The sequence below is a fragment of the Lepisosteus platostomus genome, chromosome 14 (assembly GCF_059453375.1).
Source record: "Lepisosteus platostomus isolate fLepPlt1 chromosome 14, fLepPlt1.hap1, whole genome shotgun sequence".
Lineage (NCBI taxonomy): Eukaryota > Metazoa > Chordata > Actinopteri > Semionotiformes > Lepisosteidae > Lepisosteus > Lepisosteus platostomus.
In genome coordinates this window covers 35,467,858-35,495,819 of record NC_142624.1, presented here as the reverse complement: position 1 = coordinate 35,495,819, position 27,962 = coordinate 35,467,858, and the positions used below count along the sequence as shown (strand labels likewise).

The 27,962-nt window shown below is 45.5% G+C and overlaps 1 protein-coding gene and 1 long non-coding RNA gene across 4 annotated transcripts; one reads left to right on the top strand and one right to left on the bottom strand.

The window, feature by feature from the left end:
* Positions 1 to 5: 5 nt before the first annotated feature.
* On the top strand, positions 6 to 27,507 carry esyt3 (extended synaptotagmin-like protein 3). Of its 3 annotated transcripts, none has more exons than XM_088605991.1 (23): positions 6 to 26; positions 8,080 to 8,121; positions 8,717 to 8,851; positions 9,385 to 9,461; positions 11,531 to 11,600; positions 13,442 to 13,531; positions 14,070 to 14,125; positions 15,120 to 15,240; positions 15,854 to 16,030; positions 16,484 to 16,566; positions 17,243 to 17,291; positions 18,013 to 18,102; positions 18,277 to 18,339; positions 18,426 to 18,494; positions 19,856 to 19,927; positions 20,943 to 21,029; positions 21,437 to 21,586; positions 21,862 to 22,211; positions 22,877 to 22,975; positions 23,992 to 24,123; positions 24,766 to 24,871; positions 25,501 to 25,550; positions 26,248 to 27,507. In XM_088605991.1, the coding sequence occupies exons 3-23, from the start codon at positions 8,753 to 8,755 to the stop codon at positions 26,279 to 26,281; spliced, it is 2,124 nt and encodes a 707-aa protein (XP_088462117.1). In that variant the 5' UTR covers positions 6 to 26; positions 8,080 to 8,121; positions 8,717 to 8,752; the 3' UTR covers positions 26,282 to 27,507. The 3 variants fall into 3 exon arrangements, with proteins under 3 accessions (XP_088462117.1, XP_088462115.1, XP_088462116.1); XM_088605989.1 differs by lacking the exon at positions 6 to 26 and adding an exon at positions 62 to 1,008; XM_088605990.1 differs by lacking the exon at positions 6 to 26 and adding an exon at positions 6,042 to 6,462.
* Positions 2,656 to 13,519, bottom strand: LOC148649390 (uncharacterized). The gene is made up of 2 exons (XR_015926340.1): positions 13,412 to 13,519; positions 2,656 to 2,966 (listed from the first exon to the last, which is right to left on the bottom strand). It is a non-coding gene; the product is annotated as an uncharacterized LOC148649390 (long non-coding RNA).
* Positions 27,508 to 27,962: the final 455 nt, after the last annotated feature.

Below are 27,962 nucleotides of genomic sequence, written 5' to 3'. Positions count from 1 at the left end.
TGTTTGGGTGATACATGTAGTCGCAGGTACAGTACGCTTCAGCTACAAAATGAGCTTTGTGTGTGTGTGTGAGTGAGGTTACGTCCACAGCCGGCTAAGTCCCTGCCGAGCGAAAGACGCCGTGTGGTTACCGCCTCGCCTTGAGCGGTACCTGTTCTGCAGGTACTGTAGGCTCCGCGGGATCCCAGGGCGACGGCCGGGCGAGTCGTATATAATCACCTGAGACGGCGAGGAGAGGCGTGTGGGCTGCTAAACACGGAAGTCGCAAAGTTAAAATCTCGAGTCGGCGAAGGAGAGAGGTGCAACTCCGGCCGGGGGAACGGTACAGCGCAGGAAAATCACAGTGCAGAAACCATGAATTCCGCTCGGGGTTCACGGGGAAGGCGGTGCGTCGCTACTTAGAACGTACTTTTTAAAACGTTTTGTCGGGTTTTTTTTTTTTAATTTTCTGGGAAGAGTCGTTGTTCTTGTTGTTGTTGTTTTGGCTCTGGGTTCCCCGCCTCGGCATCCGCGGCAACCCAACCCGTCTGACGGCCTCGGGTGAACTTGAGGCGAGCAGGAGAGCGGCAGGACATGTCTCGGCTGGAGACCAGCCGAGGCGCGCCGCGCCACCCCGCCGGCGGATCCGGGGGCGTCTCCGAGACGGGCTCGGGGGGTCCCCGGAGCCCCGCCGACTCGTCACAGGGGGGCTCCCCGAAACCGGCAGCAGCTGACGACGCGGGTTCGGAGAGCCTCGAGGACACCAGCTACAGCACGAGCGCCGTCAACCAGATGTTGATGGAGGTCCTCCTGTACTTCGGGAGGGCTTTCGTGTTCCTCTTCCCCGTGTACCTGACGGGCTACCTGGGGCTCAGCATCAGCTGGGTCCTCCTCTGCCTGATGCTGTGGACGTGGTGGAGGAGGAACAGGAAGGTGAAGAGCACCCGGCTGGATACGGCTATCGACTTTTTGGAGAACGAGCGGTTTGTCATCAACGAGGAGATGAAGGCGTTGAACATGCCCGCTTGGGTATGTAGCACCTGAGTCCTGATTGCGTGCTGGTGCGCTACTGAAAAAGCTCTCCCTGTTCGGGACGGTCTCCCAGAGGCATTTTTAGAAAATTGCGATACTAGTAGTGTTGTGTGTGTGCGTAGTAGGTGTTATAAGAACAGTGGCATTAACAGCAAGTGAATCAAATCTCTCCAGACACTAGAGCTCAACAAAGCAATATTTGTTGAGCAGACGGCAGGCGACAATAGTTTATTGTATACCATTGAGATCGATCGATTTGTCTCATGAATTGTTGGGTTAGTGGTTAATTGAGAGCTGGATTACCTCTGATCTTCTAATCTGTCGAGACATTTGAGTCTTGTGTTTTTGCTGTTATTTTAATTGGGGGAAGAAACGGCCAATCCTTTCACCTCCCAATACCAGCTCTTGTAAATAAGTGCTGATGCAGCAGGGGAAGGAAAGAGTGGGCACAAGGATTTGCTAGCTGAAACCACCTGCACTAGAGTGTTAGAATGACCCCCTCTCGTTTTTATCCTCTCAGCAAATCTGGTCTGTTTGCTGGTTAGCAGCTAATTACTCTGGGAATCCCATCCAGCTGATTCTCGAAAGAAACCAGAAAAGCTTCGATGACATAGCTGAGTAGCCTGTTCCAGGTTTTTGCACGCTGCTGTGGGAATGTTAAGATATCGATATAAGCCTAATAAGATTAAAAAAAAAGTTTCTTCAGCTGATAAACAGGAGACTGATGCCCGGTTGTGAAGTATCGCGTCTTTACAAAGAAATACCTCCCAAACTAGTAATTTTGTATAATCACAAAATAGATTATTACTATTTATTGAGTGACTGTGGATGGTGGATAAATAAGGGGTTTTAGATCTCCTATCAGCCATCCTTATACAGTATTTATAATGAAAAGCTGTACTTGGTAAGACTTTATTTAGAAGGCTTGAATTCCACCATATAAGAAGCAGTAAAGTTAAAGATGACAAATTACTGTTCACAAACCTGTGTTGAGGTGTTGGTGAAAAGGTCTTGGCCTTTTCCTATCATTTCTTGAGACACTAAGAAGTGGGAGTTCTAAAGCCGATCCATCAAGAGACGTTTGTTTCTCGTTTATCATGCTAAAGACGGATCGTTAAGGTTTCTGTTCCAGTCTGCCGTGGAATGGGCAGCTGTTCACTGCGGACGCGACACCACCCTGCCAGGAGTGACCTCTCTGGACAAGCCCGCAGACAAGAAGCAGAACCAGTTTTTAAATAGCATTGAGTGGTCTGTTGTTTCCTGAACTGGTAACAAGATGCAGGGTTTAAGGTGCAAATTCTAATTCTTATTCTAGGAGGGAGTATTATGGCAGGTATCTGTGGTAGCAGGTAGCTTATCATATTAAAGGTTCTTTGTAGAATACTTTGTAAAGGACAGTCAGTACTGAGAATCCTGAACAGAGCACCACCCATTCAAGTTACAGAACTGTAAAGCAGTAAAACAGGAGTACAACTGAAGAAATGTTAATCAGCCTAATCTCTGGGTAGCAATAGCTTTGCGTGAAATAGCCTTTCGGGTATTTTTTTCCATTTCAGTAAAGAAAGAAGTTGTTATGAATTTATTTGCTTAGCAAGTTCTGTAATCTTGGACAATTTACAAGGTACACAAAGTCTCACACTGAGGTTTCTTGCAAAGAATGAAAAGATATTCTAGCATGCAATAAATTTAACTGTGGTTAGCTGAAGACAATAATGCTGGAATTGCAAAATATGTCCTGTTAAAAGAGTCTGTGTCCGTCAGTGTTGAAAAAGGAGACAGTTGCACTTGACTCAGAAGGGGGCTCTTGCTCGGTAGCACGCTCGTCTTCGCTGAGGTGGCTGGCTGCTTTACTCTTGCCACTGACTGCAGCAGGTAGTTGGTTGAGTTTCTCTGCCAAGTTGTCCTTCCTCGTCCAAACCTGCTGGCTGCGTGCAGCTCGCCCACTCGTCAGTTAGCTGTGAAGGTGAAAACAAAACCGCGAACACCAGATAAGAAATTACTTTTTGGGTGGGGGGAGAAAGGATACAACCCTTCAGACGTTCTGGCCCATTCTGTAGTCAGTGGCTGATTGACCTGAGGACCTCATCCAGGTGTTTCTTGAAAGAAGCTGGGGTTCAGCCACATGGCAGGGCAGCTTGTTCCACTCTCCCACAACCCTTTGGGTAAAGAAGTGCCTCCTATTCTCATTTGACATTTTGGCAAGTAGCTTCCATTCTGCACATCAAACAGCCCAGTAACACATACAGTACATATTAGGCAAGCTAGCAGTGCACTGTGTGAGTTGACATGTCCTGCACTTTGAGAAAGATGCTCATGAGATACTGTATGGTTTTGACTCTTGATAAAGTTGTCATGTTTTGTTCCTTACATTTTAGTTGCTATTAGGGAAGCAAAAGCTATTGCTCAGGGAGAAATGTAGGCTGTGAATAAAAAGCATTTCAGGGACAGACAAAATGTGCTGATTATATGGGGGAAAAGGACAGCTTACTGACTTGCGTCATTGAACTGCTATTAGTAAATTAACTTGTAGTGCTGGAAATAACTACTCAATGAGCAAAGCTGCAATTCCAGTGGGATTCCTGTACTGAACTTAAGTTTGATTGTCCCCAAGGTGCAAGTTCAGTACTTATTCAGATGAAAAGTTGAATGTTTTTGCCGGTTTGCCTGCAACTGCAGCACTCCATGGCAAAAGTGGGACAGCTTCAGTAAGTTCTACCTGTGAAAACAGTTCAGGTGGGGAGCTGCGTCAGCATGCGTAGGCTGCAGAGGAACAGGGAAATCGGTTTATTCCTGCTGAAAAGAGAAGAAAGAAAACGCATCACGCCCGAAGAAGGCTCCACAGCTGAAACGTTGTGTTTTCTTTCTTCTCTTTTCAGCATGGAATAAACCTATTACTCGTTCCTTAATATATTTTTAGATACAGTGAACCTTTCCACGGATGCCCTGTGTTTTGTGTTTTGCTGTTGATTTTGAAGACACCTGCTGGGTTGACTTTGCTGGTGCTTTTAAGGATTTGGAGCACTTGTCTGAGGTGCCCTTGTATGAAAAGGTTCAGTTCCTCCAGTCTGTCAGTGTTGCAGACTCCTTGTAGGCCTGGAATGCATGTTGCTCTTCTCTGGACTGATTCCAGAGCAGGGCTATCTTCTTTTTAATTCAGATAATTGTATTAACATATGTATTGGTGATCTGTCCAGGAACATGATACTTGGTCCTCAGTAATCAGTTTCTAGGTTTAATGTGGCGTTTTTTATTGATTGGGCGTCACTGAAATATGAAGTAGGAGTCCAGAGTGGGCTAGCGTGTGACTAGTGTATTTGTAGATTTTCAATTATTTTGCATTCATTGGAAAATAAGACGTTGCAACTTAAATAATTTAGTTTTTAATGTTAAATGTCCAGTGTCTTTTATTAATAACATGATAATTCTCTCCTCACTATCCTGCTGAGAAAACATCAACTGTACGTTCCTGAAAACTTCAGATGTAGAATACTTTCAATACCATAGGTGAACACAGTGTCGCTTATCCCTTTAAATCACATGAGGGCTGGTTGTGTTCCACATTATGCTTGGTGCTCTGGACCTCTGGAGAATTTTGAAAATAATTTCTTCTGTACCTAAAAAGTAAAGTATTCAGCAATGAAAGCACTGTCAGGTTAGAGATTCATACCCACCCGTTACTACTTTTAATATATAGCAGTTTTTTAAACATGCTTTAGCCATCCAGAAGAGCTTTGCTCACAGTACCAGTGATTGCTCCTTGATCCTCAGGAGAATGAAGCTGTTCGAGCTTTGTGCTCTCTTGAGAGCTCCTCTTTACTTTCGTTCCAGATTCTCTCTTCAAAGTAATAAGCCAAGAGTCTGCCCCCTGGCTGGCTCCAGCTCACAGGACTGTTTTACTGGGGCGATGTGACGCCGCAGTCTGTGACTGAGAGAAAATAGATCTTGGCCTTGTGTTTCTGAAGTTTACAGTGCAAGTCAGAAGCGTGTCGCAATAAAACCGTGTGTTGCAGCTTCTTCGTTACTTACAGTTGCTCGGTTTGATCAGTTACACCCCGCTGGATCTCGCTGGCTTGACTGACACGTATATCACTGACAGATTTCAGCATTCCTGACCTGGGCTAGAAAAACATTTTTGCAATTCCTTGCATATTTGCAACATTTTAATTGAAGGATGTCCTGCCGGGTTTTTAATCTCTTGCAAATCTCAGGGTCTCTGGGGATCATCTTGAATTCCTAATTGGTTCAATAACCCTTTGGCGGACATCATCAAGCTTTTTAAAAAAACAATGATGATCATTTATTAAGAATGTTTTAACTTCAATGGTTTATGGGTTAACTTGAAGTTTGTTGTATGAGCCGATGGCAAAGCAAAAGTTAAACTAAGTCATTTAGGCGAAGAGACCCCTGCTGTCTCCCTGTCTGGGACAGAGAGCTTGCGCTACAGCCATACAGCGACTCTCGCCAGGACAGTGGTTCCCAGTCCTGGTTCTGGTGACCCACACACACCTGCTGGTTTTCATTCCAGCCCACCTTACTCGATCTGAGAAGTTGCTTCATTGGAATATTTGCGTTTTGTTTGTAGTCGCGAGTTTGGAACGTTATTTCACTTACAAAATGAAACAGTTGAAGAGCTGGGAACAAACAGTTTAAATTTGACGAACAGTAGAAACCCTGGAGGGTTTGGTTGTGCCACTGAGGGCTCGGCAGGTGCGCAGATCACCAGGTCTAAGACTGGGAAGCATGAACCGTTTCGACATTTTTCTCTTCCTCTACTGGGCTGGCCGGCGCCGCATACCTCGGATCATACCAGTAATTCTCATGGCGTTCTCACAAGGTCCTTGCGGTTTAAACACCGGTAGGCCATTGTCATTGTAATTGGCTGCGAGTGGATGGTTTTAGAATCGGGCTGCTGGAGCACAGAGGGTGTGGGGGTGTGTGTTGCTATGGGAACGCCTTGCGCGAGAGAGCCTAGATCTCGTTGCAGAGAGTTTGCGCACAGTGCCGTACCTCGGGGACTTGTTTATAATTTGTCCTATCAGGAGATCAAAACGGCGGCTCCGGACAAAGAGCTCTGGTCCGTCGACGGAACTCTTACTCGTGACCTGGGGCGTTGAGGTTAGATGTGTCACTTTGCGATCTCCTGTTTAAACTGAGGCAAAGACATGTCATTCCGGGCTTGTTACTTTTTTTCGTGCTTGATATTAACACGTTTTGATTTGTTATGTGTGCCTACGGTGTCTGTCGGACTGGCACGTCGGAGAGGTCACAAATTTTTTCTTTCTCCCAGCGAAAGCTGAATGTTTGTACAGCAGCTCTGTGTGTTGTGGCAGCTAGCTGAGCTCAGCCCTTCCTTCAGCTGGAAATAGCTCCTGGGAAGAATCGTCAAGGGATGTACTGTTTAGAATTGGCCAATCATCGCACCTGCAGATCTCACTTCCCAAATATGCTGAGGTACCTGTCTAACAATATAATAAAAAAGGTGTTCGGTTTTATTACATTTTTCCCTACTTGGGAATATTAAACTGATTAACTAGGATCTTATATCTTGGAAAGTGTAGTTTTAAATGACCTGAAGCTAAATTAGACCTAAATAAACAACACTGGCTTTTTTAAAAACAAGTTGAAACCGAGGTTGGTGTGGTCAGTGCTGCTGCCTCACAGTGTCGGGGTCCTGGGTTTGATCCTGCCCTGGTGTGCCTGCTGTGTGGCGCTGGCTGGTTCATCCGGAGTCTGCAAGGTTTTCTTAACTCGGGAAAGATTAGGAACTAGAAGAACGCATTGAGCTCATCAGGCCTGTTCGGCATTCAGTAGCTAATCGATCAAAGGATCTCACTGAAAGAAGCCCGGGCTGAATGGGCAGCTTGTTCCAAACCCCCATGAGCCTTTGGATGAGGAAGCGCCTCCTGTTTTCCTGTTTTACATGTCAGTTCTACCTGTGCCCTCTGGTTCCTGTTTCACTGTTGATTCTGAAGTCCGCCGGCCCGACTTTGTCAGGCACTTTGAGGACTGTGAGTGCTTGTAGCAGGTAGTCGTCTCTAGCAGTCGAGTAGTCGACGAGCAGGGTTCGTTTTTTTTCAGCACATTGTACAATTTTGACTTAACATCCCTTGGTCTAGATTCTGTTTTGCTCTGGGAGCTCCAGTCTTTTCCCACCTTGGGGGGGGGGGGAGGTTAGCCCTTTAATGGACTGGTGCCTCATCCAGGATGGTCAAGTCTTGCCCCGCAGCCCCATACTCCCACGACAGGCCTTGGGTGGCTGCTTCTCTTGCTAGGAATAAGTGGTTTTCTGATCGTGCTTGTGTGCACGTTTATGTCGGGGTGACATTAGGAGTTACTCATGCAGTAGGAGTCTACTGTGAACATGAATCCTTCTATTCTGTCATTCTTGTCCACACCCTCTGGCCTCTCCCAGACAGCCTGAGTTCATCATATGAACAATTCAGGTATGCAGAACACGTACGAAGCAAAAACTCTGGGTTAGTGAATAAGATGGAATACTCTTTAGATTTGAGGTGCTGGCACAATTTTTTTAACGAGGGGTCATTGTTCTGGTTGTTGAAGATTATAATTCATGATTTTTGAGTGGTCATGTACTGTACTTTTGCTTCACAGATGCCTGTGGTTAAAGTCATTCCTTGACCAGGATAACTTTTTGCATATGAAAGATTCCCAGCGTGTATCCCTTGGCCTGTCTTGACTGTCTTTTGACTTGCTCTGATGGCCTAAAGCAAAGACATTTTGGAGCACGACAAAATAAAACAGGGCAAAGTGTTCCCTGAATCCAGTGGCGTCGATCAAGTCCATCACAGCTCCTTCAGGCTGGTGTTTTCACATTGCCAGTGATTATTCTGGTCCTCCTACCCTGTTGGGTGGGTCACTTCCCATCATGCACCCCTTGGGCTGTTGCCCTGTGTCGTGCAGGCAGAGCAGAGCGGGCTAAATGTGTCCCTCGGCCCAGAAGAAAGGGGGTCTTGCTGTGCAGACCACGGACACCACAGACTCATCTTCAGTCCCACCCCAGGTCTTGGGCGCTAATAATTCCTGCATTTTCTTTCTGTGCTCTTGCAGGTCAACTTTCCAGATGTTGAAAGGGCTGACTGGCTGAACAAGGTACTTCTAGTTTTGTTGTTCCTTTGTTTTTTGTTCCAGAAATACAATTCCATGTGCAGCCCAAGGACAAGAAAATCCTGCGCAAAGGTCCGTATTGCATGAAAAACGAGCCATGGCCTGGACAATAAACAGAGCTGCACATAGAATTACAGCTGAAAAGGAGAAAAGGAACAGAAAGAAGAGACAAAGGAATAAATAGGAGAAGAAATATCTCTTATAGCCTTGAGCAGAGCATCTCACCCAGTGAATTGTAATCTTAACACAAAGACAGCTCTTTTACTTTGTTCCCCCAGTCCTGGCTGGGAGGTGATGTAGCTTTCAGACAGTTTAACGTACTTTTTTGCACCCACTTGTAAGATTTTCAGTTTCTGTTTTTTGCTGTCCGGGCTGTCTGGTGCCTCGCATAGTGTTGCATCACGAGTTCTGTTGCAGATCCACAACAAATGCATTAATAAGGCTTTCAACAAAGGACCAAGTGTATTAGAATTTTATTTTTGCTTCCCTTTGCCATTTGTTTTTGGGGCTTCATCTGTGGGACCACTGGCACAGTAATTGAAACAGCAGAGCACAGATCCAGCCCATCTTGTCTTCACAGGTACTGCAGCAGGCCTGGCCTTTCTTTGGAATTTATATGGAAAAGTTATTGAAGGAAAAAATCCAGCCGTCGATCAGAGCATCCAGTCCACACCTTAAAACCTTCACTTTTACAAAGGTCCACTTTGGGCAGAAGGTAGGGAAGTGTTTCTTTAGGATTGATGTATGTGTGCATTTGATACACCTTTATGTGATGGTGTACCTGAAGGGTTTTGGATCTTATAAAAACTTGGTGTACTTTGTAAAACTTTGAGCAGTTGTGCAGCCCTGTTTTAGGTGCTTAAGAAAATAAGAAGATTTTTCAGATACAGTGGGCATTTCAAATGTTGAGCATTAGCTCATTAAGGGTTTTTAGAAATTGCTTTTTGCATAAGTACCCACTTGCAATAACTGACTAGGACAGAACCTTGGTGGTACTTTTTGATATTGAAACAAGACTGTGAACTTTCCAATAAATTACTGAATTGAGCCTTGATTGCTTATTTGTCTGAAGATCGCTTGAATAATTAGGGATTAGCTGGAGTAAAGAGCGATCTGCTAGGGAGCTGCCAGCTGGCGGAAAGGATAAGGCTGACCAGCGCTGTTTTAGGAAAGCGCAGACGCACAGAGGATGAGAGCTGTACGGGCAAGGAAGGAAGTCTTGATTTAAACTGGTGTTGTGTCCTGTAGCCTCTCAGGGTCACTGGGGTGAAGGCGTACACAGAGGAGGTGGACAAGAGACAGGTCATCCTGGACCTCAATTTAAGGTAGGCTCCCATGGGCAGGTGCCCACAGGCCAGCCTGACTGCTGCCATTTTCCACGAAGCTGAAGTCTAGAGTCACGTTCACCCCAACCATTTCCAACACAAGCGGGGTTAAATTCCCAGAAAAAATGGCAGATCTCTCAAGGTTGTTTTTTTTAATGGCTAAAGCAGAGGCTCCCAGTCCTGGTCCCGGGTTACCACATACCTTCTGGTTTTCACCACATTCATTTCATTGAGCTCTGTGGTTAGACGAACTGACAGGTTGCTTGGTTACAAGTGAGATATTAAGTTACTTAAGAAATGCAATAATGAAGGCAAACTCCTCCATGTTTAGGAATTTGGGCAGCCCCAGGCTAAAGCAGGGATACAGTGAGTCTGTAATAAACAAACAGGGGACAGTAACCTTTATGAAAAAAGTGCCCATATGATACTTTGAGTTCTCTGAAATGGAAAGCAAAATCAGTTCTTGGTATTGGCAAAAACTTTCAAAGCCTTAGCTGTGTGGAAAGGAATGTGGTTCTATCATCCAGCATTAAGCAGAGTTACAGAGTGGGCCTGTTTTCAGTGTTTCATAAGATGTCACTGGGGGCAACATCTTCAGTAATGAACCACGTGCGAAACTGCCTCAGTTCCTACTTTATTTCCTACATCCTGCTTTGTCTTTAACTCTTGATCAACTCAACAATTTAACACAGTTTTGAAAAGTTGATTGGGATGCATGCTAAAAGCCATTCTGGTGGTAGAAGATGGAGTTTTGAACACGCATAGAGAGAGAAAGTATTCATACCCTGGTTTTCACATTGTGTTGCTTTAAAGCTTGCACACTTCAAAGAGGCAATTCATGTTTGTTTTATGCACAACCTATTACACATTCAAAGCAAACAACCAATAGATGAAATAGATAAAAGCAAAGTAATTACATAGCTAATATGAAATTATGAATTATTCTAGGGTTTTCTATCTGTGTGTGATCATAGTGGTTTTATATAAACATGATTTCCCAATACAACGTGTATCCCTATAAGGACCATCAGTCTGGTAGCGATTTTCACACAAAGATTCAACCATGAAGACCAAAGAGTTTTCAGACCGTTTGGAGATAAAGTTGTAAAGGCACAGATGAGGAGAAGGGTATAAAAAGATTTCAGCAATCCTTGATATCTCTTTGAGCATCATGAAGTCAGTCATTAAGAAGTCCCTCCATGCTGAGCAGGCGGGCAAGGAGGAGACTGGGTAGGGACACCAGTGTGAGGCTAACAGCGACTTTGAAAGAGTTACAGACGTCAGTGGCAGAGATTGGAAAAAACATCCACAATCCAGCAATATACCAGCCACTCAACAAAGAGGCTGGTATGGAGCCAAAACAAAACGTCTCATATCCCACAGGGAATAAACCACACAAGTGGCAATAGGCTTCGTAGTCGGACAAGAAAGAACTGTAACTTTCTGTTCTGAGTGGTGAGTGCTCCATCTGTTACAGATCACACATAGGGCATCACTCAGACAGCACCATCCCTACTGTCAGGAACGGTGGCAGCAGCCTTAGAGCTCTGCTTCTCATCAGCAGGGACTGCCAAGCTGGTCAAGACCGAGAACAGAGGTGGAGCAAAGTACTGGCAAATCTTTCTTCACACCTATCCAAACCTGGGATAACACTCACCTCTCTGCATGACGATAATCCAAAGCAAAAGGCCAAGCTTGAATCTGTGGAAAGACTTAACCTGGTGTCCATGTGCGAGAGAGCTTGAGCAAATCTTCCAAAACGAGCAAGCAAAAATAGCACCTTGCCCCTTGGCAGCAATTACAGCTGCAAGACTTCCACCAAATATTGAGCTCATGGCTCAGAGTGCTTTTCATATAACACCTTTTGGTTTTTCCAGACTGTACTTACAGACTGAAACATACAGTACAGCGTCTTGCCCATAGAAGTTGCCACTTTGTGCATTCAGGTTTGGATAAAATATTTAATTTTAAAAAAGCCTGCAACCGGGTACCATAGAAAGGGTCTGAATACTTTTGCAAGGCAGAGTACTGTATGTCGCAAGTAAACTTTTCGTTTTGATCTGTTTCAGTTACGCTGGAGATGTGGATATCGATGCAGAGGTGAAGAAGCCCATCACAGCTGGGGTAAAAGGCATTCAGGTCAGTTTATTTCCATTTCACTGCCCCGTTTCCTGAATCTCCTCATCCATCAAGTGCCAAAGCACCTGAAGACGTTTCTTGCTTCTTTCCTGCTTTCTCTGTTCACAGATAATCACTTTTATACTTATAAATCAAAAGTCATGTGTATACTCCTTTGATGATGGAATCCTCATTCCTCTGATGATGAAATCTGGCTTTTCTTAGTGGTACATTGTTAATAAATCAAGCACTTTTTCTGCGTGTGAAGAGAAAATAACCATGAATATGCATGATCTCTCACTATCATGATTATATACAGTATAGCATAGGAACAAGTAATAGGTTTATTCCATGCTGAAAAAAAGAAGAAAGAGAACACAACGTTTCGGCCGTGGAGCCTTCTTCAGGTGTCAAACTTCTTCAGGTGACACCTGAAGAAGGCTCCACGGCCGAAACGTTGTGTTCTCTTTCTTCTTTTTTTCAGCATGGAATAAACCTATTACTTGTTCCTTTGCAGCCTACGCATGCTGACGCAGCTACCCACCTGAACTACTACCGCCTACAGTATAGCATATAATGTTTCCTCTTAAAAACAAAAGTGTTAATATTTCTGTGGTGAGCCATGGTGAAGAAGAGACTACAGGGTGTTTCTGCACGTAACAAAACTGTGGTTGCACAAATATACAGGTAAACACAAAATTCTGGTGCATACTGTAGGAGTATATTTCAAGATTTGGTTTGAAATGAGAATTGAAAACAGAAATAGTTGAGGCTGCTCAGAGGAGTAATCGTGCTAGTCAAATGCCTCTGGCTCACAGACCCACCTTAAAACATCTTGAATATCTGGTCAGACAACTCCAGTCCCATGACTTTCAGGCCTGCCAGTTCAGACAGTTTTAGGGGAACGCTGGAGGATTTGTTGATTGATCACGCTGCGCTGTTTGTGATCTGGGCGTGTGCCTGATTTTGATATGTCATCCTTTGCATAAAGATCCCTATTGGCATATAGTCTGAGCACAAGAAGCAGAGGGTGACAAGCTGTCCTGATTATGTCAAGGGGCGATGTACAGTACGCTCATTAAAAATGCTTCCTGTCCGGTCAGCTAGTGTCCTTGGACTGTATTTATCCTATTTGAACACTGCATGTCTAGATGTACTGAACATATGCAAGTCCTGAAATAAGTCTGAAAGTAATTTCTGAAATTAATAAGACCTTTTACAAAACAATATGCAAAGAAACGATTAAAATTCCAGACGTTCCTTGAAGGCAACTTAAAAAGTTGTGTCAATGAAAATGGAACCTGCTTCCATTGTGGTGAAACAGCCGTCGTCAGATTTCAAGATAGTGCTCGCGATAACTGACTTATCTTTGTTTTTTTTTAACTCGCGTGTCTTTGAACACTGAAGGATATAAACAAAGGTGAAACGGTATACAAAAATGTGTGACCCCCAAAAAGTCACAGAACACTAAGTTGTCAGAGGTCATTGAACAATTTTGAACATGGAAATGTTCATGAAAAAAATTGTTTTTTTACATAGTGTTTTTTCATGTTTTTAATGGAGTTTAAGCGGTATTCCATTTCCAGCTTATAAACATTACATGATGGGGTAGCACTGGTCTGTTTTGTTTTGTGGATATGTTATACCCATTATTAAAACGGATTAATTTTACATACATGCTCTTTTTCCATAATACATCTCTTAAAGATAGTTTTTCAGGTTTATCCACAACAATTTTGTGTACAGAAGTACAGAAGGCGCACTAATCATCTTGTTCGCGCCTGAGTCATGAAGGTGTCGGCTCAGCAGGGTGAACCCTGAGCAGTCCTCACCTGTGCTGAACGGTGTTTGTGTCGATCCAGTTAACCGGGCTGCTGCGGGTGATTCTGGAGCCCCTGACTGGCCAGTCCCCCCTAGTCGGCGGCGTCACCATATTCTTCATCCGCCGGCCGGTAAGCCCAGAGTCTCCGCCTATAGCCGCGCTGTGAGCGGCGGACATTTACACGACGATTGAGAGAATGATGTAGCCTTATAGTGAGGGTTTTGCTTCATTTGTTTTCCTGTGTTTCTTCACGATGTAAAAATAAGGGCGAGTCCGGATTCGGCCTCTCTCCCGAGCCGCGTGTCCAGCGAGCACAGCGTACAGGTCACGGGCGATGAGCTCTGACGGTGTTGCTCGCTGCAGCAGGTTGTTAAGGAGAACATTTCAAGGCTGTGACGTTTTAATCCATCTGCAGGGTACAGCATCCACAGACCAGGGCTTCTTGTGGCTTTGTAGTGCCTGTGATCCGGGGGGATTCGTCTCATGTCCCCGGTAGCTTGGGCTCAGTCAGTCATTTTCAAAAGCTGTATCGGGTGCTTCGGAGCTCGCCCATTCAGTTCTGCCCCACTGATTACTGCAGATCTGTTATCACATGAAGTATCTGTGTGCCGTGCAAAATACACGTATCTATTTATTTAACAAATATTTGTGATTTGTTCTTTTTGTAGCAGCTGGATATTAACTGGACTGGATTAACAAACTTGCTGGATTCCCCAGCGCTGAAGTAAGTTGTTATTCACCTATTCAAATGAAAACTGCAAGTCGATGGATGGTAGAAGGTTTACAGAAAACAAGGAGCCTTGCTGTACGCTGTATACTGTAAACTAGAGTTTTTCTTTCTTAAGGTATTTTAATGGTCTGTGTTTAAAATCGCTTCTTCCTGTAGGACAGGTGGTAAAAATCCCTTCAGGCCCTTGGGATGTGGTTTATCCTAAGTGCTTCTAGCACCTGTAGCAGTTTTTCTATGCTAATGCCGTTTCATACAGAACTCTGTCCTTCCTCAGCCTGAGGCATGCTGTTCATTGCTTCCTTGGTGAACACCAGAGTGAAGTATTCATTTAATACAGCAGCCATTTCCTCATCATTGTTGTTTCAGTTTCACATATTATGATCGATGCATTTAATTTCATATGGACCGCCCTGTTCAGCTGTGCTGGTAGTGATAATATTTATATTTCTATAAATATAATTTAATTTCTGTGTGTCTCTTAGCCTTCCTCACATCCTTTATTCCCTGTGCTTGACGCTTATTATCCTGATGAGTTGAGAAGACGGGGTCGATACACTCACCGCCTCTTGTGGGTGCTCTGACAGACTGAGCGTGGAGGCTGTCTTTAGCCATGTCTGTTTCAGTCTCGGCTGCTGACATTCCTATTGGTTTTTCCCTGGAAACTGTTCCTAATAATCCTGTTTCTAAACTGTTTCATTTTAATTGTCTGAATGTGGCGGTCTGTAAGACTCCTAACGTTATACCCATTGAAAGTTTTTTAGAAGTGTAGATCTTGCATTGACTCACTTTGCTTTCTTCACGATTGGTGCACCACTGCTCTTGTTTTAGCTGTGTTTCAGATTTAATTCCTATGAAACCTTTTGCTGTGTCTAACGCAGTTCACAAGCCTGTGGACACAGGAGTAGCCATCTTGCCTTGAGAGGGCAGAGCAAGCAGCATCTCTCCTATACCAGTTGCTGACTCTCTGTCTATCCCTACTGTGATGCAGTAACATCTCTGAGGACGCCATCTTGAACATCATCTCCTCCTTCATGGTCCTTCCCAATCGCATGTGTTTCCCGCTCATCGATCAAGTGCAGGTGGCTCAGATGAGGTTCCCTCTTCCCCGAGTGAGTGCTGGTTTTTCTTGGGGGGGGTCATACGACTTATTTAAAGTCACTCATTTGGAACAAATCTAGAGCCCCATTGTCTTACATTGCTTCAAATTCTGAACCGGGGTGCAGGCAGTGGCCCACAGTGACTGGGATTCTCCAAGCAGCGACATCAGCTGGCCATGATTGCGGGGGTTGAGACAGATTGGGGCTCAGCATGGCCAGAGCCATGCATTTCTGCCCTTTCCCTCCTGTGGCCCTCGTGATCATGCAGTGCAAGATCAGAGCTGCATCAGTCCTCCAGTGAATGCCTGCTCTCCTGTTGGAGCTGTGGGACTCACAGTGTGAAAAGGCAAAGAGCCTGAGAGCTCACAGTGTCATCTTCAATGCCCTCATGCTGCTCTAGGGGTCACCAGAGTGACCTGAGCTAATTGGACCATTTGAGGGGTACAGAAACAACTGGCAATTACAAATTAAATTGACACCTTCCCTATGTGTGGGACTGTCTTGTTTTGCATATGCTGCATGCTGCTTGATCCCTCCACTGTTTAAGTGGGATTAAAAAAAAATATGAAGCCTTGCATTGCGACTTTGGCATCCCTGGCTTCAGTGGGGGTTCTTTGTGGCGCAGGGTGTCGTCCGGGTCCATCTCATAGAGGCGCAGGACCTCATGGCGAAAGACACCTACATGCTGGGGATGGTGAAGGGCAAGTCGGACCCCTACGCCAAGCTGCGGGTTGGCACGCAGGCGTTCAAGAGCAAGACCGTCAAGGAGAACCTGGACCCCCGGTGGGGGGAGGTCTATGAGGTACGTGCAGTATGGTACGACCCTGCACACCAGGCCACTAGAGAAAGCTGGACTCTCGGGTCCGGGGGCCTTCTGTGTTCAGTGACTGACATGAGCTTTAGTGATCACTACGGGCGACTGACTGGCTGATTTGGCTACAGGTAAACATTTATGCTGTAACTCTAGGAGTCTGACTGTGTAACAAAATTATTTTCCTGCAGCTGCTGAATCGGTCTTTTCTGATATTTGTCTCCACATTTTCCTGTCATTACGGACTTCTGGTGTCTGTTTTTCTAAAAGAGTGCCAAGAACATATAATGAGTCATCAAGGTTGTCTGATGCTCTATTTGTACAGTATATGTGTGTGTTGGAGAAATAAAGTTTACAGATTTTGGGTGTTGCTTTGGTCTTTTTGGAGCCATTTTGATTAAGAGGTCATGATCCTGCCTGCTTGACGGGGTTTGTTTTTTGCAGTTTGTTGTACATGAAGCTCCGGGACAAGAGCTCGAGGTGGAACTGTATGACGAGGACACGGACAGAGATGACTTTCTTGGACGGTGAGATGACATTGAATGTTTTGACTCGGACATCCATCCATTTACAGGGTCTCTGGGGAGCCGGATTCCATCCCAGCAAGAAACTGGCACAAGGCAGGGTACACCCTGGATGGGACACCACCACAAAAACACACACACTCACAAAAGGGCCAGTTTTCTCAGAAGCCAATTAACCCAGCAGCTCTCTGGACTGGGGGAGGAAACCCACACAAACACTGGGGGAACAGTGCTCAGGAATTGAACCGGGGGCTTCACTTACAGTAGATATGTGATCTTCAAATACTTGAGGTGCCCTACCAATACCATGGCAAAAGTAATAGCAAAATATGTGATAGGTACAACAACAAAAAATTAAATAAATTAGAAGGAGTTCTTGTATAATAATTACCCCCAGGATGCAGTTCACTCCATATAGCAATAGTGTTTACGTCAGAAGCACAATGTTTAATGTTTGTCCTGTTAGGAATGGTGGTTGTAGAATTTCCTCTTTTCAGTCGATCCCGAAGCAGAACGGCTCCTGTTCTGAAGGTTTGGCTTCCAGTGAAGCCCCTGCTGTTCTGTGACGCCCGAGTGTTTTGCGGTGTCTCGCACGTTGTTTCTGTGTCGCTAGAAAGGCAGTGTTTTCACGGCAGTGTCCCGGTTCCACCGTGACTTTGTGCCCTTGCTCTGTGCGCAGGATGAAGCTGGACCTGGGGGACGTGATGAAGGAGAGGCTCCTGGACGAGGTGAGAGGAGACGGACTTGGGCGAGCGGTGGGTCTGTGGCTGGAGTGCGCTTCTCGGAAAGAGACTGGGCTTGGCTTCGCTCTAGATAATGAGGGATCCTTGTTCTTGCAAAGGAATGTGCACCTGCTAATATTACCAGTACTCCAGTAAAACCCATTCATTGTCATTCTTATTCCAAGTCATATTGTGAGTCTGAAGTAATATAGATGGTCTTCAGCCTTGCTGTCTGGTGTGGAAATGCTCTGTTTATTACAGCAGGCTGTTGTCTTTAAATGAAGGTCTGGCAAGTGCAGGTCTTTACTCGAGCAAACCTTACCCAGAAGCCCGTCTGGTTTCGTGCCTGTGGTTCTGGTATGTTAGGGCATATAATAGTTTTGTTTCTCTTTGCAGCTCTGTAATTTTAATTTTGTTGTAATGTGGGATTTTTGCGTATTGTGGAGGGCATGGAGATAAATGATCAGATAGTGGCGCTATTTAAAATGTTCATCGTTGGAAGAGTGGCGGTGAGCCAGGTGTTTCCGAAGTACTGGCTCCACGCTTTTTCAGAGGCTGATGCTTCAGTAAATCCCTCCTGAAGTATGTCGGGAAGCTTATCGGGCAAAGATGGGCCCCATGAAAGAAGGGGAGGGTCTCGCACAAAATGACGTCAAGAATGCGCTCAATCCCAAAAGACGGAGAGTCCGAATCCGTGCGTCACCTGTCCGCTCCCGTTCCCCCGCAGTGGTTCGAGCTGGAGGAGGCCGAGACTGGGAAGCTGCACCTCAGGCTGGAGTGGCTGTCGCTGGTCACGGACCTGGAGAAGCTGGAGGAGGTAAGGCGAGGCCTCACCGCGGACCCACTGCCGCTCGGAGCGCGGAGCCCTGCGTGTCACGGCAACGGGGGGGGGGTCCGAACCACACCCCTCCGGCCGCCCCGACCCCTGCTCCACGCCGCCGCCCGCGTCCGCGTCTTCATCCCGCCCTGTTGACTTCTCCTCTGCTTGCAGACCCGCGAGGGCCGCGCCTGTGCCATGCTGGCTGTGTACTTGGACAGCGCTTCCAGCCTGCCGGTGCGTCCCCGGTGTGTCGCGGCCGTTTCTTGCCGTCGGGTGGTGTCGTGCGGTCGCTCACGCTGACCTCTGTGCTGTGCTTTCAGAGGAACCTGACGGAGTACAGCGGCACCGACTATGGAGGGAAGCACAACAAGCAGGCCAAGCAAAGCAAGGTAACGCTGCAGGGGGGAGGCCCCGTGAATTCGGATTTCACACCTGCTTGTCGAGTCCAGACTCTGTAAAAAAAATAATAAAATCGGGCAGTGATCGGGCACGGAGTGGATAAGCAATCAGGAGTGCATGCTGGGATAGATGGGAACCTGTCTGGGGTAGTTGGGAAATATCGGAGGCATTATTAACTCCTGTGACTTCGGGGGGGTGGGGGAAGGACAGGGGTTTGTGTAAATGTTATGCGAGTGAACGTGTGTGGATGTCCCATATTCCCACATCCTGATCTGTGGCCTCAGGTTCCCACCCTGACCTTTCTGGCCTGTGTTAGTCAGCACCCTGCATCACTCAGCGTTGTAGTGGCTTAATTCTTGCTGGCTAGTGATTGTAGTTCTTTTCAGGACAGTGGAACTATACTATTCTGATTTACAAAAGAGCACTTACTTTACTACTCTTGTGTGTGATTATTGGCCATGTTAGACTAAGAATTGCAAAGAAATAAACAATGCATTTGAAAACAAAACCCATCCCACTGAAGCTGAAAGGTAGCAGTGCTTCAGTTTGCATCTTGGCTTCAAAATCTGCCTTTTCAAGTGCAGGAATCGGGCTTCTTTGTCCTGCTGTGCTGCGGAACAGGGCTGCTGGGCGAGGTGGCCTGGTCCAGAGGGGGGTGCAGTGTCCCCAGAAAGGGAGCTCCTGGCGCTGGCTGTGTTTCAGGATGCAGGCTGCTCGGCCCTGCGTGGGCTCAGGAATCCAGGACCTGTTTCGCCACATTTTTCACATTCCTGTCACTTTCTCGCATACCTCAGCTGGGGATCATCAAGGAAACGTTTTGTTTCCTGCCCTTGTATTTCATTCCTTCATGCGTTTGTTTTCATATTTAATTAGTTTCGGTTTTTGGCCTGTTTCCCTTGTCTATAAATAGTTTGTAGTGATTCTGGAAGCCCAGGTAGATAAAAGGAAAGTTGAGAAACCATATGATCCATTTTTAAGTGGAGTTTTTATTTCACTTTGAGTTACATTCCATCAGTATCAGATTTCTTAGTGATTATTCAATGCAAATTGAGTATAGCAGTAAAAATAAAACACCCCACCATTTTAAATGCCTTGTGGATGCTGTGTGAATTTCAAATGTAATTGCCGTTTAATGCAGTTCAACAGCAAGAAACTTGACTGGACTGGTTCCTAAATTATTTCTTCTCTCTGGCATTGTGAGGACACAAATGCTGAGCCAGGGCTTGGCATATAAAACCATATAACCTCTGTCAAAATGTTTGCGTGACAACTGCTCGGTCACAGGTTGGGTCTGAAGCCACTGTGCAGTGGGTTCTGACTTGTGTTCTTCTGTTGGTGTGCTGCTTCTTAGGTCACCCGGAAGAATGACAACCCCAGTTCCTACGCAGAACTTACTGTAGAGCAGCAGACCCAGAAAAGCAACGTAAGCAATCCGTCTGGATACAGCCATCTCTTTTGTTGTGTGTTTCACAATAGCTGCCCTTGGAGAATATCTAATTATCACAAAGGTTGACAAACAAGTAAAACTTGTTCAAGGTGTGTGTAGTTTATTCATATCAAACATTCAACAACATGAATGTTCTTTTAACATAATAAAGGTTACAGACAAGAGGAGGCCATTCGACCCACCCAGTCTGTTTTGTAGATGGTAGCTAAATGATCCAGTTTAGCTTACCCCTATCCGGGAGCAGGTAAAGGTTTATTCCGTGCTGAAAAGAGAAGAAAAGAAACAGCATTTTGGCTGTGGAGCCTCTTTTGGGTATCGCCCTCTTTTCAGCCTGGAATAAAATATTTTGTTCCTTTGCAGGCTACGCATGCCATAGCAGCTCCCTACTTATCCCTATCCAGCTGTTTCCCGAAAGAAGTCGTGGTATCAGCTTCAACAACATGGCTGGGTATCTTGTTCCAGAACCCCACAACCCAATTAATAATAAAATATAACAATGTTCCTATTCATTCGGCTTCGCACATCTCTTCATGACTAAAATCCCTGAGCTTTCTGTCTCCAGGTATTCCTGAGCTCTCTGTCAAAGGTGTAGAGCAAAGACGAAAGCCATTCTAGCCATTATAAAGCCACGCAGTGAGCTTGGAAAATCACAGCACTCAGGAACTGCTTTCTTTGTTTTTTAAGCTGATAGACTACTGCTGGTTTGGCTGTTTTGTGATCGTCTTCTCTTCATGCTTTCATCCTAAAATGTTTTTGTACCTCACAAAGCAAGTGAGAGGGTAAAGTCCTATCAGGTAGCCGTTATTTTTCTTAAGGACAAAATGTTTCTTCTACATTTTTACAAAGGAGGGTAAAGTTTTTCTCTCGGCGGTGTGGTACTGTATTTCTATTTGAATTCGGAGGGGAAGTTGTAGAAAGATGAGAAAGTGTGTCCCGTAATTTGGTTCAGATTTACCCTAATCATCAATTTTTCTCCTCTCTCCTCCCAAAGACCATACATGCAACTAAGGACCCAGTGTGGGAAGAGTGTTTCACTTTCTTTGTCCACCACATTCAGAATCAGTCTCTCATTGTTCAGGTGGAGTATGATTCATTTAACCAACCGGTCCAAATAGCTGTCATTGTGTCCCAAACTGTCACAAAGACCAGGCTTCTCATAACAGAAAGATTACGTCCTTACGCATATGAATGACTTGCAACTCGGAAATCTTCATTTTGATATCCGATCACTCACACGCATGAAATATTTCAAAATAATCAGCAAAATATAAAGTGTTGTAGCATCTATCTGACCGATCCTGTTTACCAATCACATCTATTGACAACTGTATTCTCAGGAGCTTCTCATCATCAACAAGACTTGTTCCCATATACTGTATACTACTTGAACTTTTAACCACAAAAATCTGATCTGTCAAGTTTAATTGAATTAAAAACTTGTTAAGGTCGGTGTGTTCATATTGGTGTTGCCCTCTTGTATTTTAGATCAAAGGCAGCGACAAGAAGGTTCCTCTGGGGGTGCTGGCGCTGCCCCTCGGCCGGCTGCTCACCGCCACAGACATGACCCTGGACCAGCGCTTCCAGCTGGAGCGCTCGGGGGTGAACAGCTTCCTCAAGATGAAGGCCACGCTGCGGGTAGGTCCCCCACACTGGTGCCATTCAGGGAACTGAGACCCACGGAAGGGCCGGGGACCGGGACCCAGGGGAGGGCGCCCCCCGGCTGGGGACCAAGGTCCGAGCACTTTTTATGGCTCCACCCGGCAGACTGCCTGACTGGCCGGATGTCAGCCGAGAGGGAGAGTGATCTGAGATTGCTGTGATGGAGTTCGGAGATGCCGTACGCGCCATGTTTGTCCCCGTCAATCGGCGCTGCTCTTCTGACCTGTGTCCCACGTCTCCCCTCCTCTCAGTTCCTGGCTCACGAGAAGCCCCAGCCTAAGACGGTGGACCCAAAGCTCAACGCCCGGGCGCGGGGGCCAGCAAAGGGGGCGAACAAGCCATCCTCCCCGCTGCCCAGCCCCAGCGAGCCCCTGCCCAGCCCGGACCGCGAGGTGCGCAGCCCCCTGGGCGGCGAGAGCGGGAGGAAGGCCCCGTCCCTCCGACCCAACGGCCAGTCGGAGGGCAAGCCCACCGCCCCCGCCACCCCCTTCGTGCGGGACGTCTCCAGCGTCCGCAGATACGACTCCAGCAGCATGCTGTCCAGCTACTCGGTGGCCTCCTCCCGCTACGACCTGACGGAGGGGGGGGGTTCGTATCCTGAGTGAGTGCCGGGTGCCTGGGGAGCCCCTCATTCCCATAGGTCACCTGTGAGCAGTAGATCAGCACATGTGTTTGAGCAATTACATGGCGTTTCACTGAGGGGAACACCGGTCCTTGTGGGCTGAAGGATATTCGGGTTTTTGTCCCAAAGGATCTCTCAATATGTTTATTGATCACCCCACCTGCTTAATTGATTGTGGTTAAATCGTTCCAGGGTTTTAGAAATTGATTATTTAAAGGCAACCTATAACACCTGTTTGACTGGAACTCTACAGGATCAGGGCTGGAGAACTCCGGTTTAGAATAATCCGTACAGCTCATTTCATAGGGCCTTTATATCCAAAAGCTCAAAACAGCTACTGTTACTTTGCTTTCGTTCTTTTAAAATGAGTCCACTGTATAAACGCTAATGTATATTTCTCTTTGGCACTTGCTCTCTGTATACAACAAGTGCCATTGTTATCACATAAATGAAGAGGACCTACAGGAATATAAACAAAGCGTTTTAAAAGACCAGTGTCAGATTTTCTTGAAAAACCTGAAAGTTGAAGAGTTACAACTTGCAAACCCTTTAAAGAGTTTATACAGGAAACTGTGCAGGCACAGATGAGATATGAATGCTTTTATTCCTTTCCATGACATGCATTTATTTGATTTGTTACCTAGAGCCATTCTAAGCCATCAAGGAGGATTTGGGGAGATTCAGCTGTCTGTACGTTATGCCGCACTGAGGAAACAGCTGCTTGTCCTGGTGAACTGTTGCAGGTGAGCATGGAGTCGAGGCCTGACCTGGAATAGTAATAACGGCACTTTGATCTCAGATTGGAGGATGACGTGACCACTGAAGTGCAACCCCACCTGGGTGACGCGCACGCAGTACATCAGGCGGACAACTGGAGGAGAGCGAATCTTAGTGGGATCTTAAGGCTAGCTAGATTGTTCTTGCCCAGGTGGAATTCTGCCAGGACAACAGGGTTAACATCCCTACTTTAGCAAACAGTGCTATGGGATCCTTAATAACCTTACTTAAACATCTCATCCTTCAGGGCAGTGTTCCCAGTTGCCGTCATGGGACACTGGTTTGAAAATTCTGGTCCCTGCCAGAGGGAAAAGCGCCATCTACTGTTCAATCACCGAGAGCACTCGCTGCAGCAGTGTAGTTTTCCTTCGAGATCTCCCATCCCAGGCTAGCGAGTGGTAGTGCTGCTGGAAGTTGTATAATACAGCTGCTTCTCTGCTTTTCAGTGTCTCATCTACACTTGCATTTCTCTGGAAACCATTTCAATGCACAGCATTGCTACAGGCAGAAAATTATTCAGTCAAATTTAAAACAAGACCAACTAAAATGAATAGGTTCTTCTAGATTTCTGTGTCTTGGGTCACGCCACTAGCTGACAGACTGGGAAACTGAGGTGCATCCTGGGGGCACTGGAAGCATTGGGGGCAGCAGTGGGATCAGCTGATGGGAGATCATCTCTCTACTCTTGGTGAAACCCTGTAAAGTCTTGGGTGGCTGTAGGCCAGCAGGGATGTTGGCAAAGGACTCACCTCTCCTCTATCAGAAGAAGGATCCCCTGCAAGTTGCAAGTCACTGTAGCATTTGGAGGGCGGGTGGATTGGAGGAGCCTGTTTGCTCTCCCTCGATCTCCCTGCAGTGGGTATGGGGGCCGTCCATTCGAGCCCAGAGAAACAGACACTGCTGGGTCTGAACTGGGTGGTTCCATAACAATTTAAAAAGGAGCCAGAATGATTTACTCAAGCCTTCTTTTCCCACTTCCCAGGAACCTGGTTTCCTGCGGTGACCAAGGATCCGATCCCTACGTGCGGATATATTTGCTCCCCGACCGGAAGTGGAAGCACAGGAAGAGAACGCTAGTGAAGAAGAAAACTTCTGATCCCGTATTCGAAGAGAAGTAAGATGTGTGAAGTACAGCAGAGCACTAGTCTGCACAAGCCCTGTTCAGAAATAGGGTGTGGAAATCTGTATCAATAGCTGTACACTCTTGAAGTGAATACAAATAAGTATAATTAGTAAAAGTTAAAATTTTGTACATGAAAACTGTTTAGTGTTCAGTGACAGATTGTGGATGCAATGTGTTCTTATTTTTTTTTGCAAGAAGGAGAGAATGTAAAAAGGGGTGTTGGTTGAGAAAAATGACTTAATGTCAAAGCTGGAAAGAAAGGAATTGGCAAATCCTAAATACATACCTCTTGCAAGTACGTGGTCCTTAGTCCTTACAGCTTGGACAGTAGTTCTGGGAGGATGTGAACTTTTCTTCAAAGGGAAGATTAAAGCAAGGCTCCTTGCCTGAATGCACTATGCCTGTTGTTGTTGAGATTGAAGGAATATTTTTCTAGTGTGGAGAAAAAATTACAGTGGGTAGGATTTCTTGCTGTAAGAAGAATGTTACTTGAATTACACCCTTCTTGTTTGCAATGGAGATCTGGACAAGAAGTGAATTGGAGCCGAGTGTTTGTGCACCTCTGGGCAGGGGAGTCCCAGTGCCGCTGCTCGCGTTAGGCATCGTGTCTCATGCCGTCATTCCCATCCTTAGGTTCGAGTTCTCTGTGTCTCTGGAGGAAGCAAAGACAAGGCAACTGGACGTTGCGGTGAAGAACAACAGGACATACAAAAAGCGAGAAAGGAAGGAAATTGGGATGGTATGATCATAGTCTGAGTTTTCATTTCATGCAGCTCTGCTTAAAACGCAGGGTTACTGAGACACTGCGATTCGGTATACTTAAGTGTTTAGTTGATAGCGATCTGTATATATATATACTGTACATTTGATTTCCTTATAACACTCCGTATGCATTGTGATAATGCAAGAGTTTGGACAGTGTGGCCTCGTGTAGCGGGAAAAGGGGCCTGATTGCTGTGCATTACTGCTGAAAGTGGAGTTAAGGAGTGAATTCGTTCATCTGGATCTATTGTAGACCAGTCTAATATTATGTAGATGGTGCATTTGTTTCTGTTGAACAATAAAGGGCTCATCCCAATGATTTTTAATGACATTTTAAATATATCTAAACTTTGATCACTCTTTATAAAATGTTACTGCAGACTTTGGCGGGAGATTCTAATGAAATGTATATTGCCAACTTTTTCAGGGTCTCGGAGCATTTTTATAAACATTCTGAAAAACGGTCTTTTATTAGTACATTATCCCATTCTATCCCAGTATTGAATTTATTTTTGCGGAAGTGTTTTAAGGCTTTTGAGAACACAAAATAAGCCTGTTCCTCTTGCCTGCAGAATTCCTACTGAAACATCTCTTTTCCCTGTCTAGGTCCTGATTGATCTGTCTCAAGACGATTTGAGAAAGGGCTTTACAAACTGGTGAGTCACTTCCACAGCCTGTCCTTGAGTAGGGATTAGCTCATGGGTCTCCTCTCCTGCCGATTTCCACCTCCGTGTGCTTCCCGACGGGCCCTGGAACCCGTCTCCAAGACACTCGCCTGTCGTTCGGTACCTCTGCTGGCAGAGGGGCAGCCCACGGAGGGCTCTCTCCAGCGTGAGGGCATCTCCGATCTCACTCGGGCTCGCCCTGCTCTCACGCGTCCACAATTAACTGCCAGGATGTGCCGGTTTAGGTGAACTACATTGAATTATGGGTGCAGAGCCAGCACATTAGTTTAGAAGTGATACCATGGGAGTATACACAGTAGCATTTTGCTGCAGTTGAATACACTCTGAAATCACTTGGTAGCCAGCTCAAAGCGGGTCTGGGAAGAGTTTGCAGTCCTGAGCAGCTCAGAGGATCATGTCCTACCTGAGCGTTTCATGATGTGAGATGTTGTAGTATCTCCAGCACTTAACTGGAGTGTAAGATGAAAGGATGATGTTTTCTTACTGAGTTACAAAAGAACGATTTACTCCTTTTAACCTAATGGTCCATTACAGGCCATGTGCGTGTGTGATGCCAGAGTAAGGTCTCACGTTGGAAAGATGGCTTTTTTTAAAGCTGCACTGTGTGATGATGCTCCAGGTGTGTATAACGTGTGTGGTGGTTAATACTTGTTTGTTACCCCTGCAGGTACGAGTTGTCTTTACCAGGAGTACAGAAATAAGGAGTTTTGCACGGGGAAGGAATATGTGATACAAGGATGTGGACAAAAACACATTGCTTATTTTTTTTCAGCTGACGTCTTTGTTTTACTAAACTTCATGCAGTGTGCTTCAGTCACTTTTAAGGCCATTACGGTCATACTATGATCTGGAATGTAACAGTAATTTCGCTGGAGAATTGTGTATAAATCTGTGAGAAGAAAAGTCTACGATCAAGTTAGTCTCAACAAAACCACCTCCTGTCTTTCAGATCTCCTTAACCTCTCTGAATGCTACAGTGATCTGTTGGGTATATCGGGGGTTTCTCTGCCATTTCTCCCTTACATGTGTAAAAAATATTTATATATATTTTAAATACATTTCAGATGCTAAAAAAAAAATCTGTAAGAAAGATTTTAGGTATTTTTAAACAGACCATTCTGTGGGGATCAGCAAAATGCCAAAAAGTACCTTTTTGGTCAATAAAGGATGGCTTTTGATAAAACCAACCATCCAGTGGTGCACTGTTGTGTATGAACACATCCCACGTGGTGAAGGACCCTGTAAACGAAAGATCCAAATATTGTTCATCTGGGTGTCGGGTTTCATTTTTAAATTCCAGCACAATGGGCAACGAAGGAGAAAAGTTTAATTCTCCCACCCCCCCCCCCCTCTCTCTCTCGGATCGTTTAATCAAAACCCATCCTCAGCTGATCCTATGGAAGGTGAGATCGAGAAATGGCAACAATGTCTGAAAATATAGAAAGAACTATTGACTGTTGAGACCCCCTGTACGCGGCTGTGCAGTGTAATTGCAATGAGGACATTGGATGGGTGCCCCCTGTAGGCCATGTACAGTATCTTGCTTGGTTCCCATGAATTGACTGGTACGCTGCTGACCGAAGGCAGGCAAGTGTGAAAAGTGCACAGCACTCCTCCTCCTTCATACCACTGTACTGCACTGCAAGACACCAGGCTCGTTACCTTTGTTAAGCAATCACAGACATGGAGGGCCCTGGGCCTTAGGACCCATTCAAAATGGCACAGGACAGGTTGGTTCCGTATGACTGCAGTGCCAAAAAGAATACATGTACTTTTCAATGAAACTTGTTTTAAGACCCAAAGAAACGTGTTTCATTGTGGAATGTTTTTTTGTGTACATAGGTGTATGGATATAAGGCAGATTTTTAACTGTATATTTTTTTTCTTGTAAAAGATTTTCAATTAAATTTATATTTAAATACTAAAATGTCTTCCAATGCGTCTTGTGTGCATCTATATGAATAACCCATATTTCAGTCTTAAGTGTCTGCCAACTGGGTTGAAGAAGTTCAGGTACTGCAGGTAGCAGCGTCCGCATGTTTAGGCTGTAAAGGAACAGCTAAAGGTTTATTCTGTGCTGGAAGGAGAAAAAAAAAGACATTTCAGCTGTGGAGCTTTCTTCACACACTTGAAGAAGGCTCTTAAAATGTTTTTAGGTTCTCTTTTCTTTTCAGCAGGAAATAAACCTTTACCTGTTCCATTGTCTATCACAGAACCAAATAACTCTGATGTGAAATTACTGACTTACCTCTTACCTGTCCTGGGAAGAAAAGTGCTTTCTTGGAGATGTCAAACTAATTCACCAATCTCATTTTCAAGGGCAACAAGTACCTAAGAGATCACAGGCTCAACACTGTCAGAGCTCTGTGTAACTTCAGCTCT

What these genes read in the sequence shown, in the direction of transcription:
- esyt3 (XM_088605989.1), top strand. Translation starts at nt 574, where the DNA reads ATGTCTCGGCTGGAGACCAGCCGAGGCGCGCCGCGCCACCCCGCCGGC. An exon ending in CTGGATTCCCCAGCGCTGAA is followed by an intron (nt 14,126 to 15,119) that starts GTAAGTTGTTAT and finishes ACTGTGATGCAG; the next exon opens with TAACATCTCTGAGGACGCCA. An exon ending in GGGGGGGGTTCGTATCCTGA is followed by an intron (nt 22,212 to 22,876) that starts GTGAGTGCCGGG and finishes TTTGTTACCTAG; the next exon opens with AGCCATTCTAAGCCATCAAG.